At 56.2% G+C, this 20,157-nt stretch overlaps 1 protein-coding gene and 1 long non-coding RNA gene across 8 annotated transcripts in view; one reads left to right on the top strand and one right to left on the bottom strand.

The window, feature by feature from the left end:
• The window catches only part of TNRC18 (trinucleotide repeat containing 18), a 79,771-nt gene that overhangs the window by 6,359 nt on the left and 53,255 nt on the right, over nucleotides 1-20,157 (top strand). For 4 of the 6 annotated variants that reach the window (XM_032328447.1, XM_032328448.1, XM_032328449.1 and 1 more), the window contains exons 2-4: nucleotides 13,859-14,014; nucleotides 16,131-16,256; nucleotides 16,734-18,443. In XM_032328447.1, the coding sequence (XP_032184338.1) occupies nucleotides 13,859-14,014; nucleotides 16,131-16,256; nucleotides 16,734-18,443 (1,992 nt within the window). Of the gene's footprint in view, nucleotides 1-12,214; nucleotides 12,354-13,858; nucleotides 14,015-16,130; nucleotides 16,257-16,733; nucleotides 18,444-20,157 lie in introns of those variants that run through there. The other 2 variants (XM_032328451.1, XM_032328452.1) reach the window with 2 other exon arrangements.
• LOC116581317 lies at nucleotides 6,135-13,296 on the bottom strand. Of its 2 annotated transcripts, none has more exons than XR_004282004.1 (3): nucleotides 12,704-13,296; nucleotides 10,346-10,483; nucleotides 6,135-7,226 (listed from the first exon to the last, which is right to left on the bottom strand). It is a non-coding gene; the product is annotated as an uncharacterized LOC116581317 (long non-coding RNA). The 2 variants fall into 2 exon arrangements; XR_004282005.1 differs by lacking the exon at nucleotides 12,704-13,296 and adding an exon at nucleotides 10,947-12,086.

The raw sequence follows: 20,157 nt of genomic DNA, 5'->3' as shown, positions 1-20,157 counted from the left end.
TAATATAAACCTTAGAGTAAAAGTTCCGCCTCATATTAAATAGTGTTACAAGGATTATGAAGAAAACTAGCCATCCCCTGCTACCTATCTCCCTAGTCTTGATTCCGTAATTTAAGTCTTTTGGCTATTTCTTGCGGCCTTTTCATCCCTATTTCTATGTAATAACTTGCTTCTGCTGCTGGTTATGTTTCTCTGTTGACTTGTGTGGATGATGGTGGTTTCCAACGGGCTGTCCGAGTCTGAGTCTTTCTTGACTGTACCATTTATTAGTGTGAGACCGTGGGCAAGTTTCTTTACTTCTCTGTACCTTAGTTTTCTCATCTGTAATATGAGGGAAAACAGTAGTTTCTATTTCATGAGATTTTTGTGAGGATTTAATAGTGAAGAACATGAAAAACATTTAAAACAGTATCTGTAATATAGGAAGCACTTAGTGGGGGCTCAGTCTTTAAGCATCTGTCTTTGGCTCAGGTCACGATTCCAGGGTCCTGGGATCGAGCCCCTCATCAGGCTCCCTGCTCAGTGGGAAGCCTGCTTCTCCCTCTCCCCCTGCTTGTGTTCCCTCTCTCACTGTGTCTCTCTCTGTCAAATAAAAAAATAAAATCTTAAAGAAAAAAAAGAAGCACTTAGTAAATATTAATCTTGTTTTATCACACCCCCCACCACGTTTATTTTCCCTACACAGTTGTGTTTAAACCAGGTGTACTATTATGGCTTTGGCCTTGTAAATAATTGTCCACATTTGAGCCAGGCTATAGTATAGTGAAATTCACTTTTTTATTTCCTGGAGTTATTAATTGCCTTTAAAAAATTTTTTCTGGAATATCTTAGAATTAGGCCCCCGGTAGCTCGCCGTGATCGTATAGTGGTTAGTACTCTGCGTTGTGGAATATCTCAGAATCTCTTTGTTCCAGTTTCTTAGAGCACTTTTCCTTTGGTCAGATCTGTGTGAGCTGCTGCTTTTCTTGGAGGTTTCTTTCCTAGAGTTTTCCATCTTCCTGTTCCGGTGTGGTTTGCTTGATGCTGGGGCCTGTTGCGGAGCCATTGCCCTTGAGACTCCCTTTACCTTTCTGCTGTGTTAGACCTCCTGTTTCTTGACTCCCTTGCCTGCCTTTTTTTCTGCCTTACTTCCTTGTTTTGGTCGAGCACATCCTTCAGTAGTCTTCTGTGAAAGAATCAATCTGTGGAAGGCAAGTTTTTTGGAGATGTAATATGCCTGAGAATGCCTTTAATGCGACCATCATACTTGACTGGCATTTTGGAAATAATTTGCCTCTAATATTTTGAAGGAATTAAAGGTTTTATATTTATTTATTTGACAGAGAGAGAGATCACAAGTAGGCAGAGAGAGAGGGGGAAGCAGGCTCCCCGCTGAGCAGAGAGCCCGATGTGGAGCTCGAGCCCAGCACCCTGAGATCATGACCTGAGCCGAAGGCAGAGGCTTTAACCCACTGAGCCACCCAGGCGCCCTTGCAATATCACCTTTTAAAAATTCCAGTGTTGGGGCGCCTGGGTGGCTCAGTGGGTTAAAGCCTCTGCCTTCCGTTCAGGTCATGATCCCAGGGTCCTGGGATCGAGCCCCACGTCGGGCTCTCTGCTCAGCAGGGAGCCTGCTTCCTCCTCTCTGCCTGCCTGCTTTGCTTCTCTGCCTACTTGTGATCTTCGTCTGTCAAATAAATAAATAAAATCTTTAAAAAAAATAAAAATTCCAGTGTTACTGGAGTGTGATGCTATTTTGATTCTTGACCTTCATTTGTGAACCTTTTTTTTTTTTTTTTTTAAAGATTTTATTTATTTATTTGACAGAGAGAAATCACAAGTAGATGGAGAGGCAGGCAGAGAGAGAGAGAGAGGGAAGCAGGCTCCCTGCTGAGCAGAGAGCCCGATGCGGGACTCGATCCCAGGACCCTGAGATCATGACCTGAGCCGAAGGCAGCGGCTTAACCCACTGAGCCACCCAGGCGCCCCGTGAACCTTTTTTTTTAAATTTAAATTCTTTTCTAAATGCTTAAAATCTTTTAGAATTACTGAAATTCGTGCTTCACTGCTTACTGGCCATGTGGTCTTGGACATGCTTTAGGGGTGTGTGTGTGTGTTTGTGTGTGTGTAATGAGGAATAGTGCCTACCTTTTCTTTGAAGATTGAAAGGGCTTATACACATAAAGGCCAAAACATTATTTGGCACAAAATAAGCCTGGTAGGTAGTTAACATTGTTCCTCCTTTTTTTTTTTTTACTGTTACTTTTCTTTTCATCACGGGTGTTCTGACGTTGAGCATGGATGTGCTTTACTCTGGATTCCTTTGCCATTTGCTCTCTTGGGTACTCCATAGGCCATACTGATCTGGAAACAGGTCCCTCAGGATGAATTCTATTTTGTAATTTTTTGGTATTAACATTAATTCTGTCAGTATTTTGTAATTCCCTTCCCACCACATTTTTCTTTTCTTTTTTTATAATTTTCTTTTTAAATAATTAAACAAAGTTAATTGGGGCATCTGGGTGGCTCAGTGGGTTAAAGCCTCTGCCTTCGGCTCAGGTCATGATCCTGGGGTCCTGGGATCGAGGCCTGCATCGGGCTCTCTGCTCGGCGGGGAGCCTGCTTCCCCTGCCCTCTCTCTGCCTGCCTCTGCCTACTTGCGATCTCTGTCAAATAAATTAAAAATCTTTAAAAAAAAGTAAAAAAAGTTTATTATTTCAGAGAGAGAAAGAGCATGTAGAGGGAGAATGAGAGGGAGAAGCAGGCTCCCCGCTAAGCAGAGAGCCCGATGCGGGACTCGATCCCGCGACTCCAGGATCATGACCCGAGCGGAAGGCAGTCGCCAACCAACTGAGCCACCCAGGCACCCATTTTTTTTTTTTTTTTTAAAGACTAACACCTGTGGGTGAGTAGCGGGGAGGGTTAGAGGGTGAGGGAGCAAGAGTGTTGAGCCAACTCCATGCCCAGCACGGAGTGTGATTTTTGTGGGGTGGGGGGGTTTGAGATCATGAGATCTCATGAGATCATGAGATCATGACCTGAGCCGAAAATCAAGAGTCAGGTGCTTAACCGACTGAGCCACCTGGTGAGGGTGGTCTCCTTTCCATTCCTGTCTTGTTTTCTTTTCTCTCCATTGTAAACCGCATGGCTGTCGTTCCCATGAAATTCTGGCATTTGGGAAAGGGTTTGTCCTGACCGATCTGTATTGTCCGGGCTTCTGGGATCCAGCCCACTCCCCTTCCCTTTCCCCTGGCCCAGGTGCCCGCATTCCTTGGCTCCTGCCATTTCCACTCAACAGGACTCCTAACTTTCGGCCCTGGGGTCCTAGAAGGCCTTAGACCTCGGTGAAAGGGAGGGGAAAAATCAGCAAGGAAGTCCTCTGTAATTGGTGTGGAAGTGAGGAGGGCGGGAGCCCTGACCCCCGCTGGGGGAGACGCATTTGCATATCACCGTGAGGGCTGCGGCCTTGACCCCTCTGGGCTGCTTTGCGATTCTCTTGATTTCAACTTGAGTACCTACTTTGTGGGCTGGGCTTCTGGTTGGGGCCAGGCAAAATCCCAGCCTGCCGGGGGTCCTTGGAAGTGGGACTGGAGTTCAAGCCAGATCGGCCTTCTCTGGTGGCGGGGAGCTGGAGAATGCCTGCTGGGGTCTGACCTCCTGGGGGTGTGTGTGTGTTTGTCGGGGTTGGCTCCCAGCAGAACGGGGAGGGAGGCCTGGTAGGCGGTGACTCAGAGAGGGAGCTGGAGGAACAGAACCCAGTAGCTGGAGCTGCAGGGGAGGCAGCTGGGGAGGAAGGCGGGGCGGGCCCAGCAGGACTCCTCCCCTCCCGGGAAGGCCCTGCTGGAGCTGGTTGATCCTGGCTTGGTGGCTACTGCCGCTCCCAGACCTCTGCTTGGTTGGGGGGACCCTCCACCGCTGCCTCCCATCACACTGATGGGAGCCGGGGGACAATGGCAGTGGCCCAGCCACAGATCAAGACAATGTAGAGAAAGCTGTCTGCCCACCATCCCAGCCTGGAGCTCTGTCCGTCCGTCTTGCTTACTCACGTCCCAGCCCTGCAGTCACGGCTTCTTTCCTGTCCCGCTGCCTTCATTTTACTTCAGAGGAAAGTAAGGCCCAGAGAGGTTGTGGTACCCCCTCGAGGCCACACAGCTGGGAAGCCAGGGGATCTGTCAGTGAGGCCTGAGCTCTCTGCTGGCAAGCTCGGGGTTGAGGAGAACTAGGTCCTGGGTAGGAATTTTTCTTTCTCTTTCCTTTTTCCTCTCCTGCCTCATTTTCATTTATGTACTTGCTTCAGTTTGTGCGGATTTTTCTTAGTCTGAGAGTTCATAAAAATTACCCAGAGTGCGATATTCACTGTGTGTTAAGGTTCAGATTCGATGCTTTCCTCCTGCCCCGACCTTTCTTCTGTGGATATTTGTTGTTGGGGTTTAAGATACACAGAGAAACGGGCACAGATCATAGATGTACGGCCGTTAATATTTTTCCCACAGCCTCCCCCCCCCCCCTACATAACCCTGGGTCATTTCCCCCTTCCCTGTCCCCAGGTGACCCCATCGAACCCCTAGAGATTTGAGCTGTCTGTCCACACACTTCATGTGTGGAAGTGTGCAGTGTATGGTCTCGTGTGTGTCTTTTCTAGTGAGACTTTTCCGTGGCCCTGCTCCTGGGGGGGTGTTGTCTTGCTGGAGGCGTTCCTCCCGTGGCGATGTCACGGTGTGCTTATCCAGCTGGTGATGGACGTTTGGGTTTTCGGATTTCAACTGCTACCCTTGGTTAGCCTCTTAAATTTGGACCAGCTCTGCTCATTCCTACGCCTCACCCTTGGGTGTATCCCTGTGGGGGCAGGTTTCCATGTTCTGCCAAACTGTTCTCCAGAGTAGCTGGACTGTTTACGCCTCTTCCCCACGTGTATTAATGTTTAATATTGTCCCACATTCCTTATGGACCTTAACCCCTCTTAATTCACATCTCCTCCCCGGTTTGAGAGGCAGAGTACCAGGGCCCTGGGAGCACGTGACTTGTAATGTTGGGATCATGGGTTCGAGCTCCATGTTGGGTGTAGGGATTACTGAAAAATAATAAACTTAAAAAACCCCAGAGAGGCAGAGTAGTCATTTTCCTGGCTATTTGGACGAATTTGCCACCTTCCTGGTCCCATTTCTATGTTCTGTTGTCTTTCTCTTCCTTGTTGTGGGGGTTCTTTATATATTCTGGATACAGACCCTCCCCTGGTGACGTGATGCACAGATCTATTTCCACTACGGGGTGGCTCGCCTTTTCCTTCTCTTAATGGTGTCCTGGGATGAATAGACACTTCTCATTTTTTAAAAGTTTCTATCTTCAGATATAAGACCAGAGCAAGCGGGCTGAGGGGCAGAGGGGGAGAGAGAGAATCTCAAGCAGGCTCCCCATTGAATGCTGAGCCCAACGCAGGGCCAGATCAGGGCCAGACCCTGAGACCATGAACGTGAACCGAACTCTGAGTCAGACGCTTAACTTCGGAGCCGCGCAGGCACCCCTGGACATTTCTTGTTGTAGTGCAGTTCTGTATAGCAATCTCAGCCTTTTGGTTTGTGTTTTCTTACGGTTTGTAAGAAACCTTTGTTTGCCCTCCAGATGTGAAGGTATTTTCCAGTGTGGCTCTTCTGGAGGCTTTCCTGTTTTTGCCTTTTGGGTGGAGACGCACAGTCCACCTAGAACTGGTGTTGACGTGCCGTGTGAAGTTAGGGGCTCTATCATGGCTTTTCCCGCACAGATGTCCAGGCTGACCAGCCGCGTGTATTGACGGCACCATCTTTTCTCTGCTTGTGTACTTGTGGGGCTGTTTGTGGACCGGCCTGTCTCAGGTCTGCTCGGGTACCCCTGTGCCGATGGCACTCAGGCCTCCCTCGGGTGGGTGTTCTACTTTTGGGTGTTTGATAGCAAAGACCTCCCACGTTGTTTTCCATCCTTAAGTCAAGGTCGCCTTGGCTCTTTTTGACCCTTTCTGTGTGTGTGTGTGTGTGTGTGTGTGTGTGTGTAGTTTGTTTGCCTTAAGATTTTATTTATTTGAGGGAGAGCGAGAAAGCACAAGCAGGAGGGGCAGAGGGAGCAACAGAGGGAGGGGAGACGCAGACTCCCTGCTGAGCAGGGAGCCAGAGGTGGGACTCGACCCCAGGACCCTGGCACCTGCCCCTCCACTTTCTGTCTCTGTGAACTTGGCGACCCCAGGGACTTCATAGAAGAGGTCTCCAACTTTTGTCTCGGTGTTTGTCGTTCTGTGTCTGGCTTATTTCCACTTAGCGTAACATCCTCAAGATTCGTCCGTGTTGGAGCACGTGTCAGAGCTCCCTTTCTTTTTAAGGCTGAATCATGTCCGGTTGCATGGTTGGGGCACATTCTGTTTATCCAGCGGATCCCTGGGAGGCTCCCACTTTTTGGCTCTTGTGAATAATGTTCCAGGGAATATGGGTGTGCACAGACAGACCACTCCCAGATTCTGCTTTCCATTTGTATGTAACATTTGGGGACTGTGCAGGCGGGTATGTGCGCGCGCGCGCGCGCACACACACACACACACACACACACACACACACACACACACACACAGCTGTTGGAATTTGGATTGGAGTGCACTGAAACTCTCCATCTATTTGGCCACAGTGAGCATCCTAGTAAGTGCATCTGGTGGTTTCCTTGGGAGGGACCCCCAAAAGTGGGTCTGTGCCTTTTCCCAGCCTTGAAGAGTTCTGCTGATTTGCTTTCCAAAAGCTGGGGATAGATTGGCCCTCTGCTTACCCGCCCCTGGCTGCTTCCCGCCTCGCCCCCTCCTTCCCCACAACCAAACCCCACATGTGCTCATTCGATACAGGAAAATGACATCATCCCGTTTTAATACTTCTTTGTAATCCTAACGACAAATTTTCACCGGATTCAGCCATTTACTGTCGTTGGTGATTTGCTTAGGATTCTTACTGAATGATAAGACTCTTTATACAGCGAGGGCGGCAACCCCCCCCCCCCCTCAGATATTACAGAAGTCCCAGCGTCTCAGGATCAGTGGGAGTCTGAAGGTCATTTTATCCGGAGGGTCCTCACACTATTTTCAGCTGCTGTCATAGAAACGCCTGAGTCACATGTCCGTGCTCGGGGCTGGAATGAGCTCTTTTCTGGGCGATCACCCTGATTTGATCTTGCTGATGAGATGTTCTGATAGCCTTTGGTGAGACCGTCAAGGATGCAGGCTCTTTTTCCGAGGCCAGAACCTTTTAAACAGAAAGGGACAGTGTGTGTGTTTCTGTTGTGGTTCAGGGGAGGGGCCATGGGGAGGAAAAATAGGAAAATAGAGTCCGGCGTCCGGGTGGTGTGGCTGAGGGCTAGAGTGTAGATTTTGGAATTAGAGCCTCAGTTCTTCATCTGCGAAAGGGTTCAGAACTCCCCCGCACCACCCCTCCAGCAGGGTGGAGGGGGTTGGGGAGACAGAATGAAGCAAAGGCTTGAAGCCTTTTAGCAAGCCTAAGGCTGGCTGAAAGCACCCCCTCTTCTTCCCTCAGCCCTGGCTGATCCTGACCTTGCCCATCCCTCCCATCCGTAAATCCGAATTGAGCAGCTACTGTGTGTGCAGTGTAGGGCGCACTTGGGGTGGAGTGAAGCCACATTTTAACGCAGGGGCCTGCACACTGGCCAGATTAGGTCCATCTCCTGTTTGCTTTTTGTTCCCCTTAAAGATTTTATTTATTTAGGGTGCTGGTAGGGGGAGGGGCAGAGGGAGCCAGAGAATCTCAAGCCGACTCCATGCTGAGGCAGAACCCTATGGGGGTTCAAGCTCACGTCCCTCAAGTCATGACCTGAGCCGAAATCAAGGAGTTAGCCGTTCAGCAGACTGAGCCACCCAGGCGCCCCACCTCCTGTCTTTGTAAATAAAGTTTTATTGGAACAAAGCCCAATAGTTGAAGTGGTGTCCGAGGCTGCTTTCCCTGCAGCAGGCAGAAGAGGCCCCCGGTGCGTGAATGATTTATTGTCTGGCGCTGGCAAGAAAAAGCTTGCCGACTCCTGCGCCAGTGGGTGGAGGGGGACAGTAAGTAAACAAGGAGCTACAATAAAGGAGGGACTAATGTGTATTTGGTATGATCAGTAGTGATAAGCACTATGGAGAAAAATAATTCAGGAAAGGGTGTGGGGGTGGGGTGGGTCACAGTCTAAAATAGCGTGGTTAGCAAAATAAATAAAACAGCAGGGTTAGGGAAGGCTGAATTCATCAACTGTGACTTGAGATGTTAGAGAGGGGAGTGATATATATATATATATATATATATATATATATATATATATACACACACACAGATGGGAGTTTACAGACGATCTGCCGTATCTGCAGGGCGGAATGGATTCCAGGCTGCGGTGCAAAGGCCCTGGGGTGCAGCCGGTGCAGCTTTGCCGTTCCATGTTCCAGCCCAGCCCATTTGCAGTGATAAAGTCCTTCAGTATTTACTAAACCTTTGTACCCACCCTGATCTCACTGAGTACCCTTCCCTGCTCCCACCGGTGAAGACTTCAGGTGCCCATTTTGTATAGTCAGCTTCTAGAGGGGTTCTCAGTGACTCCCATTGGTTACAGTGGTGGGAGGCCCCCAGCCAGCTGAGGTGGCCTCACTGTTACTCCGGGTGGGGGGGGTTCTGCTAACAGATGGGAAGGGCACAGCTCCTTTACGTAATACATCTGGGTCGACTTCATTCCCCAGCCCCTAACACACAGTAGCCCTACATAAGCATTGAGGGGAGGGAGGGAGGGATGGATGGATGGACCAGATGGATGGACAGACGGAAGGATGGACCTTGTCTGGATTCGAGTTCTGCCTTCTGGTGATCTTGGCCAGCCTCAGTGGCAGCAAAACCCTGACACCCTTCCTGTGTTCCAGGTATCAGTGAAGGGGTGGCGATGGCTGAAAGCAGGCTAGCCAGCACCCCCCAGCTCTTGGCTCCCTCCTGTTCCTGAGGTCCTTGTCCATGGCCAGCAGGATGTGGGGTGGGAGGGGCAGGGATGTTGGTGGGTCTCAGTTTGGGGAGGGCAGGAAGGGGGCTAAGGTCCCCTTGCCCAGCTCCCTGCTGCTCATGCTCCCAGAGGGACCCTGAACTCCTCCCCCGGACAGTGGAGGGGGCCCACTACACCTAGCTGGGCCTCTGTGCCTCCTTTCTTGCCCCTGCCCCCCCCCCAGGGTGCCCTTGCCTTCTCCCTGGGGCACTGGGGACCAGAGAGGGAGAAGACCATTTTCTAAGCACCTCCCGTGGGGGCGTCCCTTCTCTCAGGGTCCAAATAGCAGTGGCTGGCTAGAGCTAAGGGCCCGCCACAGTGGGATTCCCAAGCTGAGGGCTTGGAGTAGCATTGCCTAAACAACACGGTCCCCCATGCACCAACCCCTGAGCCTCAGTTTCTCAGTCTGTAAAATGAGGATGAGAAGGTTCCTGCGGCCCCAGGGCTGTGGGAGGTTGAGCCGGGATGGGTGACTGCTTTGGGCATTGGGGCACCGTGGGCAGGGAGGCTGGTCGATGGGTCAAGCCTGGCCCCCTGGGGGACACTGCACTGCTGGCATCAGACGTCGAGAGTAGAGCTTACCTGTGGCTGCTTGTTCAGTTCAAGGTGAAATTCAAACCCTGCACAATGAGCCGTTTGAAAGTATGTGATGCAGTCGTAGTCAGTGCATTTATAATGGGCAGTCACCAGCTCTCTGGTTTCTTTCTTTTCTTTTTTTTTTTTTTAAAGATTTTATTTATTTATTCGACAGAGAGAGATCACAAGCAGACAGAGAGAGAGGAGGAAGCAGGCTCACGGCTGAGCAGAGAGCCCGATGCGGGGCTCGATCCCAGGACCCTGGGATCATGACCTGAGCCGAAGGCAGTGGCTTAACCCACTGAGCCACCCAGGTGCCCCAGCTCTCTGGTTTCTAAATTAAAAATTGATTTTAGGGGGTGCCTGGGTGGCTCAGTTCCTTTGGCTCAGGCTCAGGGTCTCAGGGTCCTGGGATCAAGCCCTGCATCGGGGCTCTCTGCTCAGCGGGGAGCCTGCTCCTCCCCCCCACCCCGTCACCGCCTGCCTCTCTGCCTCTCTGCCTACTTGTGATCTCTGTCAAATAGAATCTTAAAAAAAAAAAAATTGATTGGGGCGCCTGGGTGGCTCAGTGGGTTAAAGCCTCTGCTTTCGGCTCAGGTCATGATCCCAGGGTCCTGGGATCGAGCCCCGCATCAGGCTCACTGCTCCTCGGAGAGCCTGCTTCCTCCTCTCTCTCTGTCTGCCTCTCTGCCTGCTTGTGATCTCTGTCTGTCAAATAAATAAATAAATCTTTAAAAAAAAAAAAAATTGATTTTAGGGGTTCCTGGGTGAGACTCACTCTGAAGTGTCCGAGTCTTGGCTTTCCTCTCAGGACGTGGTCCTCACTGTCGATGGATCAAGCCGCTCGTGGGGTCCTGTGCTCAGTGCAGAGTTGGCTTCCTATTCTCTCTCCCTCTCCCACCTGTGCGTTCTCGCCCTCGAATAAATGAATAAATAAATAGAAAGTAAAACTTAAAAAAAAAATAATAAAAGTAAACTTGGATTTTAAGGAGGGGCAGGTGGAATTTGGGTAGAGAAAGCTGCCCTACTCAGACCCTGACCTTGAGCATTTGCTCTACTTCTCTGAGCCCCAGGGTTTGTCCTGGTACAGAGTGAAAACTTTGGGCCAGCATTGCCGGGGACTTCACAGAAGCATTCCACAAATCACCTTTTACTCCGAGATCCACTTTGCACAGCCTGGAGATGTTCAGAAGCCTGCCCAGAGTCCCAGAGCAAATGGGCAGTGGAACTAGGGTTGGTCTTCCTGTCATCCCTGGGGACCCCTCTGTCACCTCCCTTCCCAGGCTTGTCAGAGGCCCCATGCCCGTCCCCACTCCTGTTTGGACCGTGGCTAAATGAAGTCTAAATTAATTAAAATTTAATAAAATTAAATTCCTCACCAGCCACACGTCCCTGCTCTGCAGCCACAAGTACTGGTGGCTCCTGTAGGGTCCGCACAGATAGCGTGCATCCGACACGGTTGGCTATGGGCCCGGTTGCCTGGTCTGTTGTGACTGGCAAGCTGGGCACTTGGCGGGAACCCTCTGATGGGTACCCTAGTGGGCTCCGGGGTCCAGCTCTGCTCCTGGCCGGGGGCACCACCATGACTTGAGACTGTTGGCTGTCCTCAGACCCGTGAGAAGATTCCAGAAACGACCCGTGGGGCAGTGAAGTGGTTTAGGCACGTGTGATGCCAGGTTCCTGTCCGTGTGGGTAGAGTGTTTGCTGTTACTTTTCCGAAGGATGGTCAAGGATAATCATGGTCTGTTGTGGGTGGCTGGCATTAGTTTCCCCGGACGTCCGGAGCAGGTGGCACGTCTAGCCACCAGGGGGCAGCCTGGGATCGGGGTGGGGGCTGGCCTGGCGCTCTGCCCGGGGCGGGTGTGAGTGAGATGGGAGGATTTCCAGCCAAGTCTAGGGAGAGTCCAGTGGGTCCCCAGGGGTGGGTGTGAGGAGCAGCAGGGGTGCATAGCTAGATTCGAGGAGAGCACCAGTTTTGCTGGGGTGGGGGGTGGGGCCTCCCCAAGCCTCCCGGAGATGGAGCCAGATGGCCTGCGATGGCACATGGTGTCCTCGGGGGTCAGAGGGTGTACCTACCCTCTCTCCTAATCCTGACATGTCTACTGCTTTTGCCCCGAGGGCATTAGAAACTGTTCCCGTCGGCTGTCCAAAAAGTGACACTTGCTACGTGCTGGGCAGGTCCCGGGCACTGGATGTGGCGGGGAGGGAGGATGACGGAGGGGTCTGTGTTGTGACCAGGTGTCACTGGTGGAGGCTTGGATGCGGTGGCCAGGGGGCCCCTGGGAGGGGTCTTCAGGGCGACCCGGGGGCTGGTTTGACGTGGGGCTGGCGTGTCCATTGGACATGGTTGTGATCCTGTGGTCTGGGAGGGGTGTGCACTGGCCCGTGGTTTTTCCGGGGCACCAGCATCCTGGCCGGACCCAGGGAAGGGAGTTGGGGCACCGTTGAGCCCCTGTGGCGGGCGGGAGCCGTTGGTGGCATCCGGGCACCAACGCCCCACCAGGCCTTGGGAGCCGCTGGGCGGGTTTCACAAGCCTGGGCAGGGGCAGGCCTGGGCCACCCGGCTTCCGCGCGGCCCGAGGCAGGAAGAGTTGGTGGCTGATGTAAGCCCTTGCGCAAACCTCTGGTTGCCGGCTTCCGGAGCCTTCTACCCGCCTGCCTGCCTGCCAAGGAGGAAGCCTGGGGCCTAGCGGGGCCCAGAGGCCCTGCTGCCCAGGCTGGGGCCACATGGGTGTACTGATCGGCCACCATGGCCCTCGGTCCCGAAGGCTTGGCTCTGGAGTCCGGTGAGGGGGCTGGGTGAGGCTGGGCTGGAGCATGGGGGGCTCCCCAGACGCGGGGTGCTGGATGGCACATGTGGCCAGAAGGTGTCCTCCCCCTGCCTGTCCTCTCTGGAGGACCAAGGCAGAAGCCCTGCCCTTGCAGCCTTGGTTTCCCCACGTGCCCCCCAAAGGGAGTGGGATGGACGTTCTGGCATCCTGTGCACCCGGGAGGCAGCGAGTGAGCACCTGTTGTATACAGACCCTGCATACGGGGCTACGGGAGACCCAGAGGTGGGACAGGGCTCTGGGAACCCCTGTGGCCTGGGGCCTGGGGCCCCCCTGGAGTCACTTCTCTGGGTCATTGCAGACAGTACCTGCTTCCGGGGATGCGGAGACTAGCTCCTGCTGGATGCTTGGTGATCCTCCGGCTCAGCTCTGTGTACAGGCCTCTGCCCCTCCTCCTGGGGGCGTTGGGGGAGGGTTCGGGATCCCCACAGACTGGGTGCTGCCGCTGCGTTGTTACTCTTGTTCAGGTCACGCTTCTCTCTTAAGGGAGACCTTAGTGTTCCCATTTTGTCGATGAGCAAACTGAGGTCAGGGGAGGGCAGTCCCTTGCCCAAGTGTCCTAGGCTCCCTCTGGCCCATGACCTGGAGGCCTGCTGGGATCTTCTCCTGAGGGGTGGGGTGTATGGATCCCGAGGGCCAGTGCTCCTCGGGGCGGCAGTGAGGGGGTGTCCCTCCTGGCATGGGCCTGGCCAAGTGGGGTGTGACAGGGCCTGGTGCTTTCCACCCAGGCCCCCTGCGCATTATCCCCCAAGCGGCATCTGGCCACTGCATGCCCCATCTGAGGGACGTCGGGTAGGACGCCTGGGGCTCTCCTTCCTGTGCTGTTTCTCTCGCTGACTCGCTGTAGTCCTGGGATGTTTGCTGGGTGTGTGTCCCCGGCGGCGGGTCCCTGGCTGAGGGACCAGGCACTTCCCCCCCGCCAACCCCTAGTATCAGCTTCCTCATGCATGCATTAAATGGGTGTACAGTTCCTCCCTCACCAAGCTGGCTCAGAGCTCCTCAGAGGAGGGTCCTTACCGGGGAGGTGGGGGGTGGGATCCTTCCTGAACTGGGAGCTCTATATGTCATGTAGACCCTGAGCCCCCCACCCCCACCCCCCACCTATTCTCGCTATTGCCTCAGGAGGTCCCTGCCCCCAGCCGTGCCTCAACTTTCATGGGCAGGTTGGGGGGACTGTCCTCTCCTGCCGAGCACTGGGTGTCTCGGAGGCGAGGGCCTTCCGTGGTGGTGGGCTTCCTTCTGGCCTGTTCCTCTGGGGCTGTGTGTGCGGGTTTTTCAAGTACTGGGTATGTGAGGGGACAGGCCTGTCCTGAGCCCAAGGGTCTGGGGCAGGCCAGGAAGGTTTCTTTGGTGTTCCTGCCAGTGTCAGCTCTGAGAAGCGGGGGAGACATGGGGAACTCGGGGTGTTGGGCCGGGCAGTGGGGGCCTGGTGGGTGCCTGACAGCCCCCCCTTCTCTCTGCAGGCGAGGCCTTCTTGGGCAGCTTTGTGGCCAGCGGGATGGGGCCCTCAGCCTCATCCCATGGGAGCCCCGTGCCCCTGCCCTCTGACCTCTCCTTCCGCTCCCCTACCCCCAGCAACCTGCCTATGGTACAGCTGTGGGCCGCTCATGCCCATGAAGGTAAGGAGTGTGCCAGGTGGGCGGGGCTGAGGGCTGTGGGCTGCTGTCCCTTCCACCTCCGGTCATCTCTCCTGCGGTGGCTGGGGGTGGGGGGCAGGCCCTGGTCATTCAGCCTCCCTGCTGGTTTTCAAACGCTCAGTGCTTCCTCTGGTCCCTGCCGCGGGGCCTTTGCACAAGCCAGTTCCCTCTGCTACAGCACCTAACTCACCCACTGTTCATCCTGTAGGACTCAGCAGACTCCCCTCCCCTGGTGTACCACTCACTTGTGAAGACAGATATTTTCTTACCAGAGTGAGCTCTGAGGGCAGGACCTAGTTTGTTCTGCTCATCACTGACCCCTGGGGGCCCTCGATAATCACTGTTGGAGCAGTGGGACCAGGGCCAGAGGGCTCTCCTGTGGCAGTTCCTCAGTGGCACTCCAAGCTGTGGGCAACTGGGAGCCCTGCAAATCCTGGATCCTCCTGGGGCCACACTTCCCCTCTGTCAGTGAAGAGATGGGCCTGGGGGGACCCTGAGCTCCTTCCCCGCCTCTGATGGACTTTGGATGCTGGGTCCTCGGAGCATCTGCTGCAGGCTGAGGGCTTTCCTGGGCTTTTCACGGCTCACTGTCTGCCCACGTCCTCTGCCAGAGTCTCACCAAGTCCCTGTCATCATCTGTACCCCCTGTGGGGTGGGGGTGGTCCTGCTTCTCCAGGCCTGGGATGGTGGGCAGTCCTTTGGGACTGGGGTCTCATTTGAGCCTCCCACTTCAGCCAGCCAGGGCAGGGCCGGGGGTGGGGGGAGGCCTGGAGAGCAGAGAGGCTGCCTGGTGTCTCCGTGCTGCCAGTTTGTACCACTAACCTTCCTGACTCCTTTTTCTCCCGTGTCGCAAACACTAGTCATGTAGAAATGGTTACAGACCTGTGCACGCACTGCACAGCTGAACTTAACCATATCCCCCACCCCCGACCAGCTGTGAGAGAGGGACTGCTAGGTCTCTTTCCCAGATGAGAAGGCAGGGGGGATCCCATGTGGTGTTTCAGGGGCAGAAAGAGATCATGAGCATTAGGTGGTCTTGATTATTCTGTGATTGTTGTTAACGCGCCATTATCCAGGAACGCCATTATCAAGGGCACTGTGGGAGGAGCGTGGGTTCTCTGCGGCCAGGGTCAGGCCTTGGATCTCTGGTCTTCTAGGGGGCAGCTGGGAGCACGTGGGACCGGCGTCTCAAGGATCTCTGATAGGCTTGTGGTCCAAGACGACCCCCAGCCCAGGCAGAGCCTCAGGACCCTCCCCTAGTGCCCAGTGCCCGCCAGCCCACCAGTCTGCCTGACTTTCTGGGCCCTGCTGAGCTGCTCTTGGGCCTTCGTTCTCCGTGGGCCCTCGTTCTCCGTGGGCCCTCGGAGGAGTCTCCTTTCTCTGTGGCTACCCTCCCGACTTCTCTGTCCCATGGAGCCCTGATTTTGGGCAGCCCCGGTGGGGGGAAGACTGGGAGGATTCTCCCCAGGAGGCATTGACCGACAGCTGCAGATGCTGTGTAGGCTGATAATTTAGATCAGGTGAGTGACCTGCTCAGGGTCACACAGCAGAGAACGGACTGATTAAACCAGTAAACTGCTCCATGGGTCTGTGCTAGGCTGAGGTGAACAGTCCCAGTGATTTCCATTGAACTTCAGGCTCCTCTACACTGGGCGACTTTAGCCAGGGGTCCTCTCTGAGCCTCTGTTTTCTCATCTATAAAGTGAGGATCCTACCTGCTTCACAGAGTTTCGTTGAAGTTTCTGTGAGAATAACAAAGGCAGAGCTGTTCGTAGTGTTGGGCCTGTGATTAGGGCTACTATCAGCGTCACCACACAGTCCCCTGCCTGGTTGCATCCATTTGATTCCTCTTCTTGGGGGTTTTGAGAGCCTGAGCCCCTTGGGGCTGCCTGGGCCTGGAGGGAGGCCTGAAGTGCCACAGTCTGGGGGTGGGGTGGGGAGGGCAAGCCTGCCCTGGGGAGCTGGCCGTCCATCTCAGGACTCCGTGAATAAACCAGGCTAAAATATTTTATTTTCAAGAAGAAGAGAGGGATGGAAGGAAGTTTCTCGTGGGAGTACGTGTGGTGGGACAGTTCAGCTTTTCTCTTCTCTTTTCCAGGCTTCTCCCATCTGCCCAGCGGGCTGTACCCATCCTACCTCCACCTGAACCACCTGGAGCCCCCCAGCAGCGGGAGCCCCCTCCTCAGCCAGCTGGGCCAGCCCAGCATCTTCGATACCCAGAAAGGTATGATGGGGGGGGCAGGAGAAGCGAGACTGGGCTTGGGGGGTAACTTCTGAGGGGCTTGGGGCCCCCACCACTACCCAATATTGTTCTCTGAGACCCTGTCCCTAAGCCCCGCCCCGGGCCCCCACCACTACCCAATATTATTGTTCTCTGAGACCCTGTCCCTAAGCCCCCGCCCCCGCCGCCTTCTGGTGCCTTCTGGTTATGCTGTGCTCGCCCAGTCCCCTTAGGCCCTTAAAACAATCCTGGCCTCCGCCCCTTTCACAGGTGAGACTGAGTTTCGGGAAGGTCCGTCAGCAGCCAAGGCGAGATTGGGAACTCAGTACCCTTCATTTCCAGAGTCTCCCCTCCCAAAGGCTGCTCCGAGCACCAACCTCCTTCGTAACCTGGGGGTTACGGAGCGCCGCTCAGGGACCCCGCTTCTGCCTGGCTGGAGGGAGGATACACCCTCACGCCCACACCCTCTCTCCCCCACAGACGGCTTCTACCTGCCCGCCCCGGGGGCTCCGGGCGCCCTGCACTCTCACGCGCCCTCCTCCAGGACCCCGGGCGGCCACTCCTCCAGCGCCCCGGCCAAAGGCTCTTCGCGGGAAGGTCCAGCCAAGGAGCGGGCGGGCCGCGGCGGGGAGCCGCCCCCGCTGTTCGGCAAGAAGGACCCGAGGGCACGCGAGGAGGCTGCGGGGCCGCGCGGCGTGGTGGACCTGACCCAGGAGGCGCGGGCGGAGGGGCGCCAGGACCGCGGGCCCCCGCGCCTCGCCGAGCGCCTATCGCCCTTCCTGGCCGAACTGGGGCCGCCGCGCGGGCCGGGCGCCGCCGCCGAGTGCAAGGGCAAGAACCCGCCACCGCCGCCGCCGCCCCCCGCGCTGAGCCTCTGCAACGGCGCGGGCGACGCAGGGCTCCCCGCGCTGGTGGCCAAGGAGGCGGCGCGCCAGGACGAGAGCGCGCGGCTCCGGCGCGCAGAGGCCCTGCTACCCGGGCCGTGCCCTTGCCCCTCGCCGCTCCCGCCGCCGCCCAAGGGCCCGCCCGCGCCCCCCACCGCCCCGGCGGGGGCCTTCGCCGCGCCGCAGCCCGCGTCCGCCGGCGTCTACACCATCTTCCCAGCGGCGGCGGCGGCGGCGGCGCGCGAGCCGGGCCGCGAGCACCGCGTGGTGGCGCCCACCTTCGTGCCTTCCGTGGAGGCCTTCGACGAGCGCCCGGGGCCCATCCAGATCGCGTCGCAGGCGCGCGACGCCCGGGCCCGGGAGCGCGAGGCAGGCAGGCCCGGCGTCCTGCAGGCGCCGCCCGGGTCCCCGCGGCCGCCCCCCGAGCGGCCCGAGGCGCTCCGCGAGAAGAACTCGGTCATCCGCTCGCTCAAGCGGCCGCCACCCGCCGAGGCCCCGCCGGCGCGGGCCGCGCGCGCCTCCCCGGACGCCCGGGCCTACCTCCCCGCCAAGGAGCTGCTCAAGCCCGAGGCCGAGCCGCGGGCCTGCGAGCGCGCCCCCCGCGGCCCCGCCGCCGCCCCCCAGCAGGCCGCCAAGCTGTTCGGCCTGGAGCCCGCGCGGCCACCGCCGCCGCCCGCCGGCCCTGAGCCCAAGTGGAAGCCTTTCGAGCTGGGCAACTTTGCCACCACGCAGATGGCCGTGCTGGCCGCGCAGCACCACCACGCCAGCCGCGCCGAGGAGGAGGCGGCCGCCTCCAAGAAGGCCTACCTGGACCCCGGGGGCGCGCTGCCCCGCGCCGCGGCCGCCTGCGCCAGGCCCGGCGCCGACGTGCACGCCGCGGCCCACGGGCCGGGGGAGGCCTCCGCCATGCAGAGCCTCATCAAGTACAGCGGCAGCTTCACCCGCGAGGCGGTGGCCGTGCGCCCTGGCGGCTGCGGCAAGAAGAGCCCTTTCGGAGGCCTGGGCACCATGAAACCCGAGCCTGCCCCCACCACCGCGGGCGCCCCGCGCACCCAGGCCCGCCTGCCACACCCTGGCGGCCCTGCGGCCGGTGGAGGCCGGCAGTTGAAGCGGGACCCGGAGAGGCCCGAGAGCGCCAAGGCTTTTGGGCGTGAGGGCTCTGGGGCCCAGGGAGAGGCAGAGGTGCGACACCCGCCCGTGGGCATTGCGGTGGCCGTAGCCCGGCAGAAGGACAGTGGCGGCAGTGGCCGGCTGGGGCCTGGGCTGGCAGACCAGGAGCGCTCCCTGTCGCTGAGCAACGTCAAAGGTGGGTCTCGGGTCCCACCTCTCACCATCTCCAGGCTTCACCCTCGCCTTCCAAATCCTGGCCACCTTTGCTTCCCATCTAGCGGTCTCAGACTCGTTTTGACCTCTGCTCCCCACTCTCCTGCTACCGTTTGTCCTTGATTGACTTGGGGGCTGCAGCTGCTCTTTTGAAGCTGACTGCTTTTTCCATTATGCACATAGAAAAACGTGTAAAACGGAAAGGATGAAGGACAGAGATGACTCCCATTTTCCCAACACCCTGAACACTTCCCAATGATTCCCTGTTGCTGCACCTGCAGGGTTCCTAGACTACACCCAGTGCCTGTCCCTGCATTCTTCATGCTTACCGTGTGGCTTTTCTCCTCTCCCTGTTGGGAAATCATTATAAAAATGTTTCACGGCCTTCACTTGTCCTGTCTAGAGCACACACCATAGTTCAGCTAACCATTCCTCTCGTGGGCTTTTTTACCCCCCTTCTCTGATGTTTTTGTGCTTGTAATGCTATATTGAATATTTCTGTGCGTTTCACCTTCTTGGTATTTTGAGTCATTTTCTAAGAATAGGTTCCTAGGAGCAGGCTGGTTTTAAGTCTTCAGTCCTCAGTCCTTGAGGGAGTAACTGCCTTACCTAGTTCATTGTTTCCCAGACCTAGTGTGGGATCTGGTGCATAGTAGGTGTTTGATAAATGAGTGAATGAGTGACCAAGGGTGATGGATAGAAACTGGGTCCCTGTGTTCCCATGGGTCTTGATGTTTGGTACCTCAGTGCCTAAAAAAAAGGCTGTTGCTAATTTCGGTGGGCAAGAGTGGTGCGTTTCTTTTAGGTATTGGTGAAGCCGAGTCTTTTTCTGGGATTTGGTCCGATGTGTTTTTTTGTCCCTTGCATATGTGCTGTTGGAATGGGGTTTTGGAGGGTTGATGTTTGTGGCATTTTTGTTGGAACTGTGGACTTGATCTGCCCATTGTGGAGCCGAGGATGCTTGCTACAGGTTGGGTGGGCGCTAGGCTGTACCCCGTACCTGGATGGTGTCTGGTGTGTTGTGGTGTGGCGTTTGAGACTTTCCCACTGTCCTTGCTCTTGTGACTTCTCAATAGCTGGCCTGGATTTCTTCCCCGTGCCTCTGTTTCCAGTGTCCGGCCAGCTTCCCTTACGCAGCTGGTACCTAGCTTAGACCTTAACCCTTGTCCTGGGCCCCTGTCTCTGGCATCCACGTGGCCCCCTTTCCTATACCTCCCAGACTTTACTCCTGGAGGCTATGTAGGCATCTTGGGTGAATGTCTTCTGGGACCCGCTCCCTATCTTGGTCTGGCCCACCTGTGCTAAATTCTGGGCTTTGGCCTCGGTCCATGGCGCCTAGCCACCGTCCTGTCCCTGCTGTCTTAGCCCTGCTCTCCCAGGAGCGCCCAGGAAGGCACAGGGTTGCTGGCCCTCGCCCCAGCCGTTTGCATGCACACAGTAGCTGCCGGGGATCTTCATCCAGCCTAGAGTGAGAGACACTCCATGGATGTTTGTGGAATGACTGTGTCCACGGTTCTTTCTGGAGCCCGAGTGAAGGAAGCCTGTTCCCTGACCCAGGCGGCTGGCCCGAGGCACTGCCTCATTCTGGGATTGAAGGAGCGGATGACAACTCTGTGGTGGCTGGCTTGGTGGGGGATGAGCCCTTCTGCTAGGACAGAGGTTTGCATCCGGGGAACCTTTTGGGAGGCCCGAGATCT

This window comes from Mustela erminea, chromosome 20, assembly GCF_009829155.1.
Source record: "Mustela erminea isolate mMusErm1 chromosome 20, mMusErm1.Pri, whole genome shotgun sequence".
NCBI lineage: Eukaryota > Metazoa > Chordata > Mammalia > Carnivora > Mustelidae > Mustela > Mustela erminea.
This window is presented reverse-complemented; position numbering and strand designations above follow the sequence as displayed.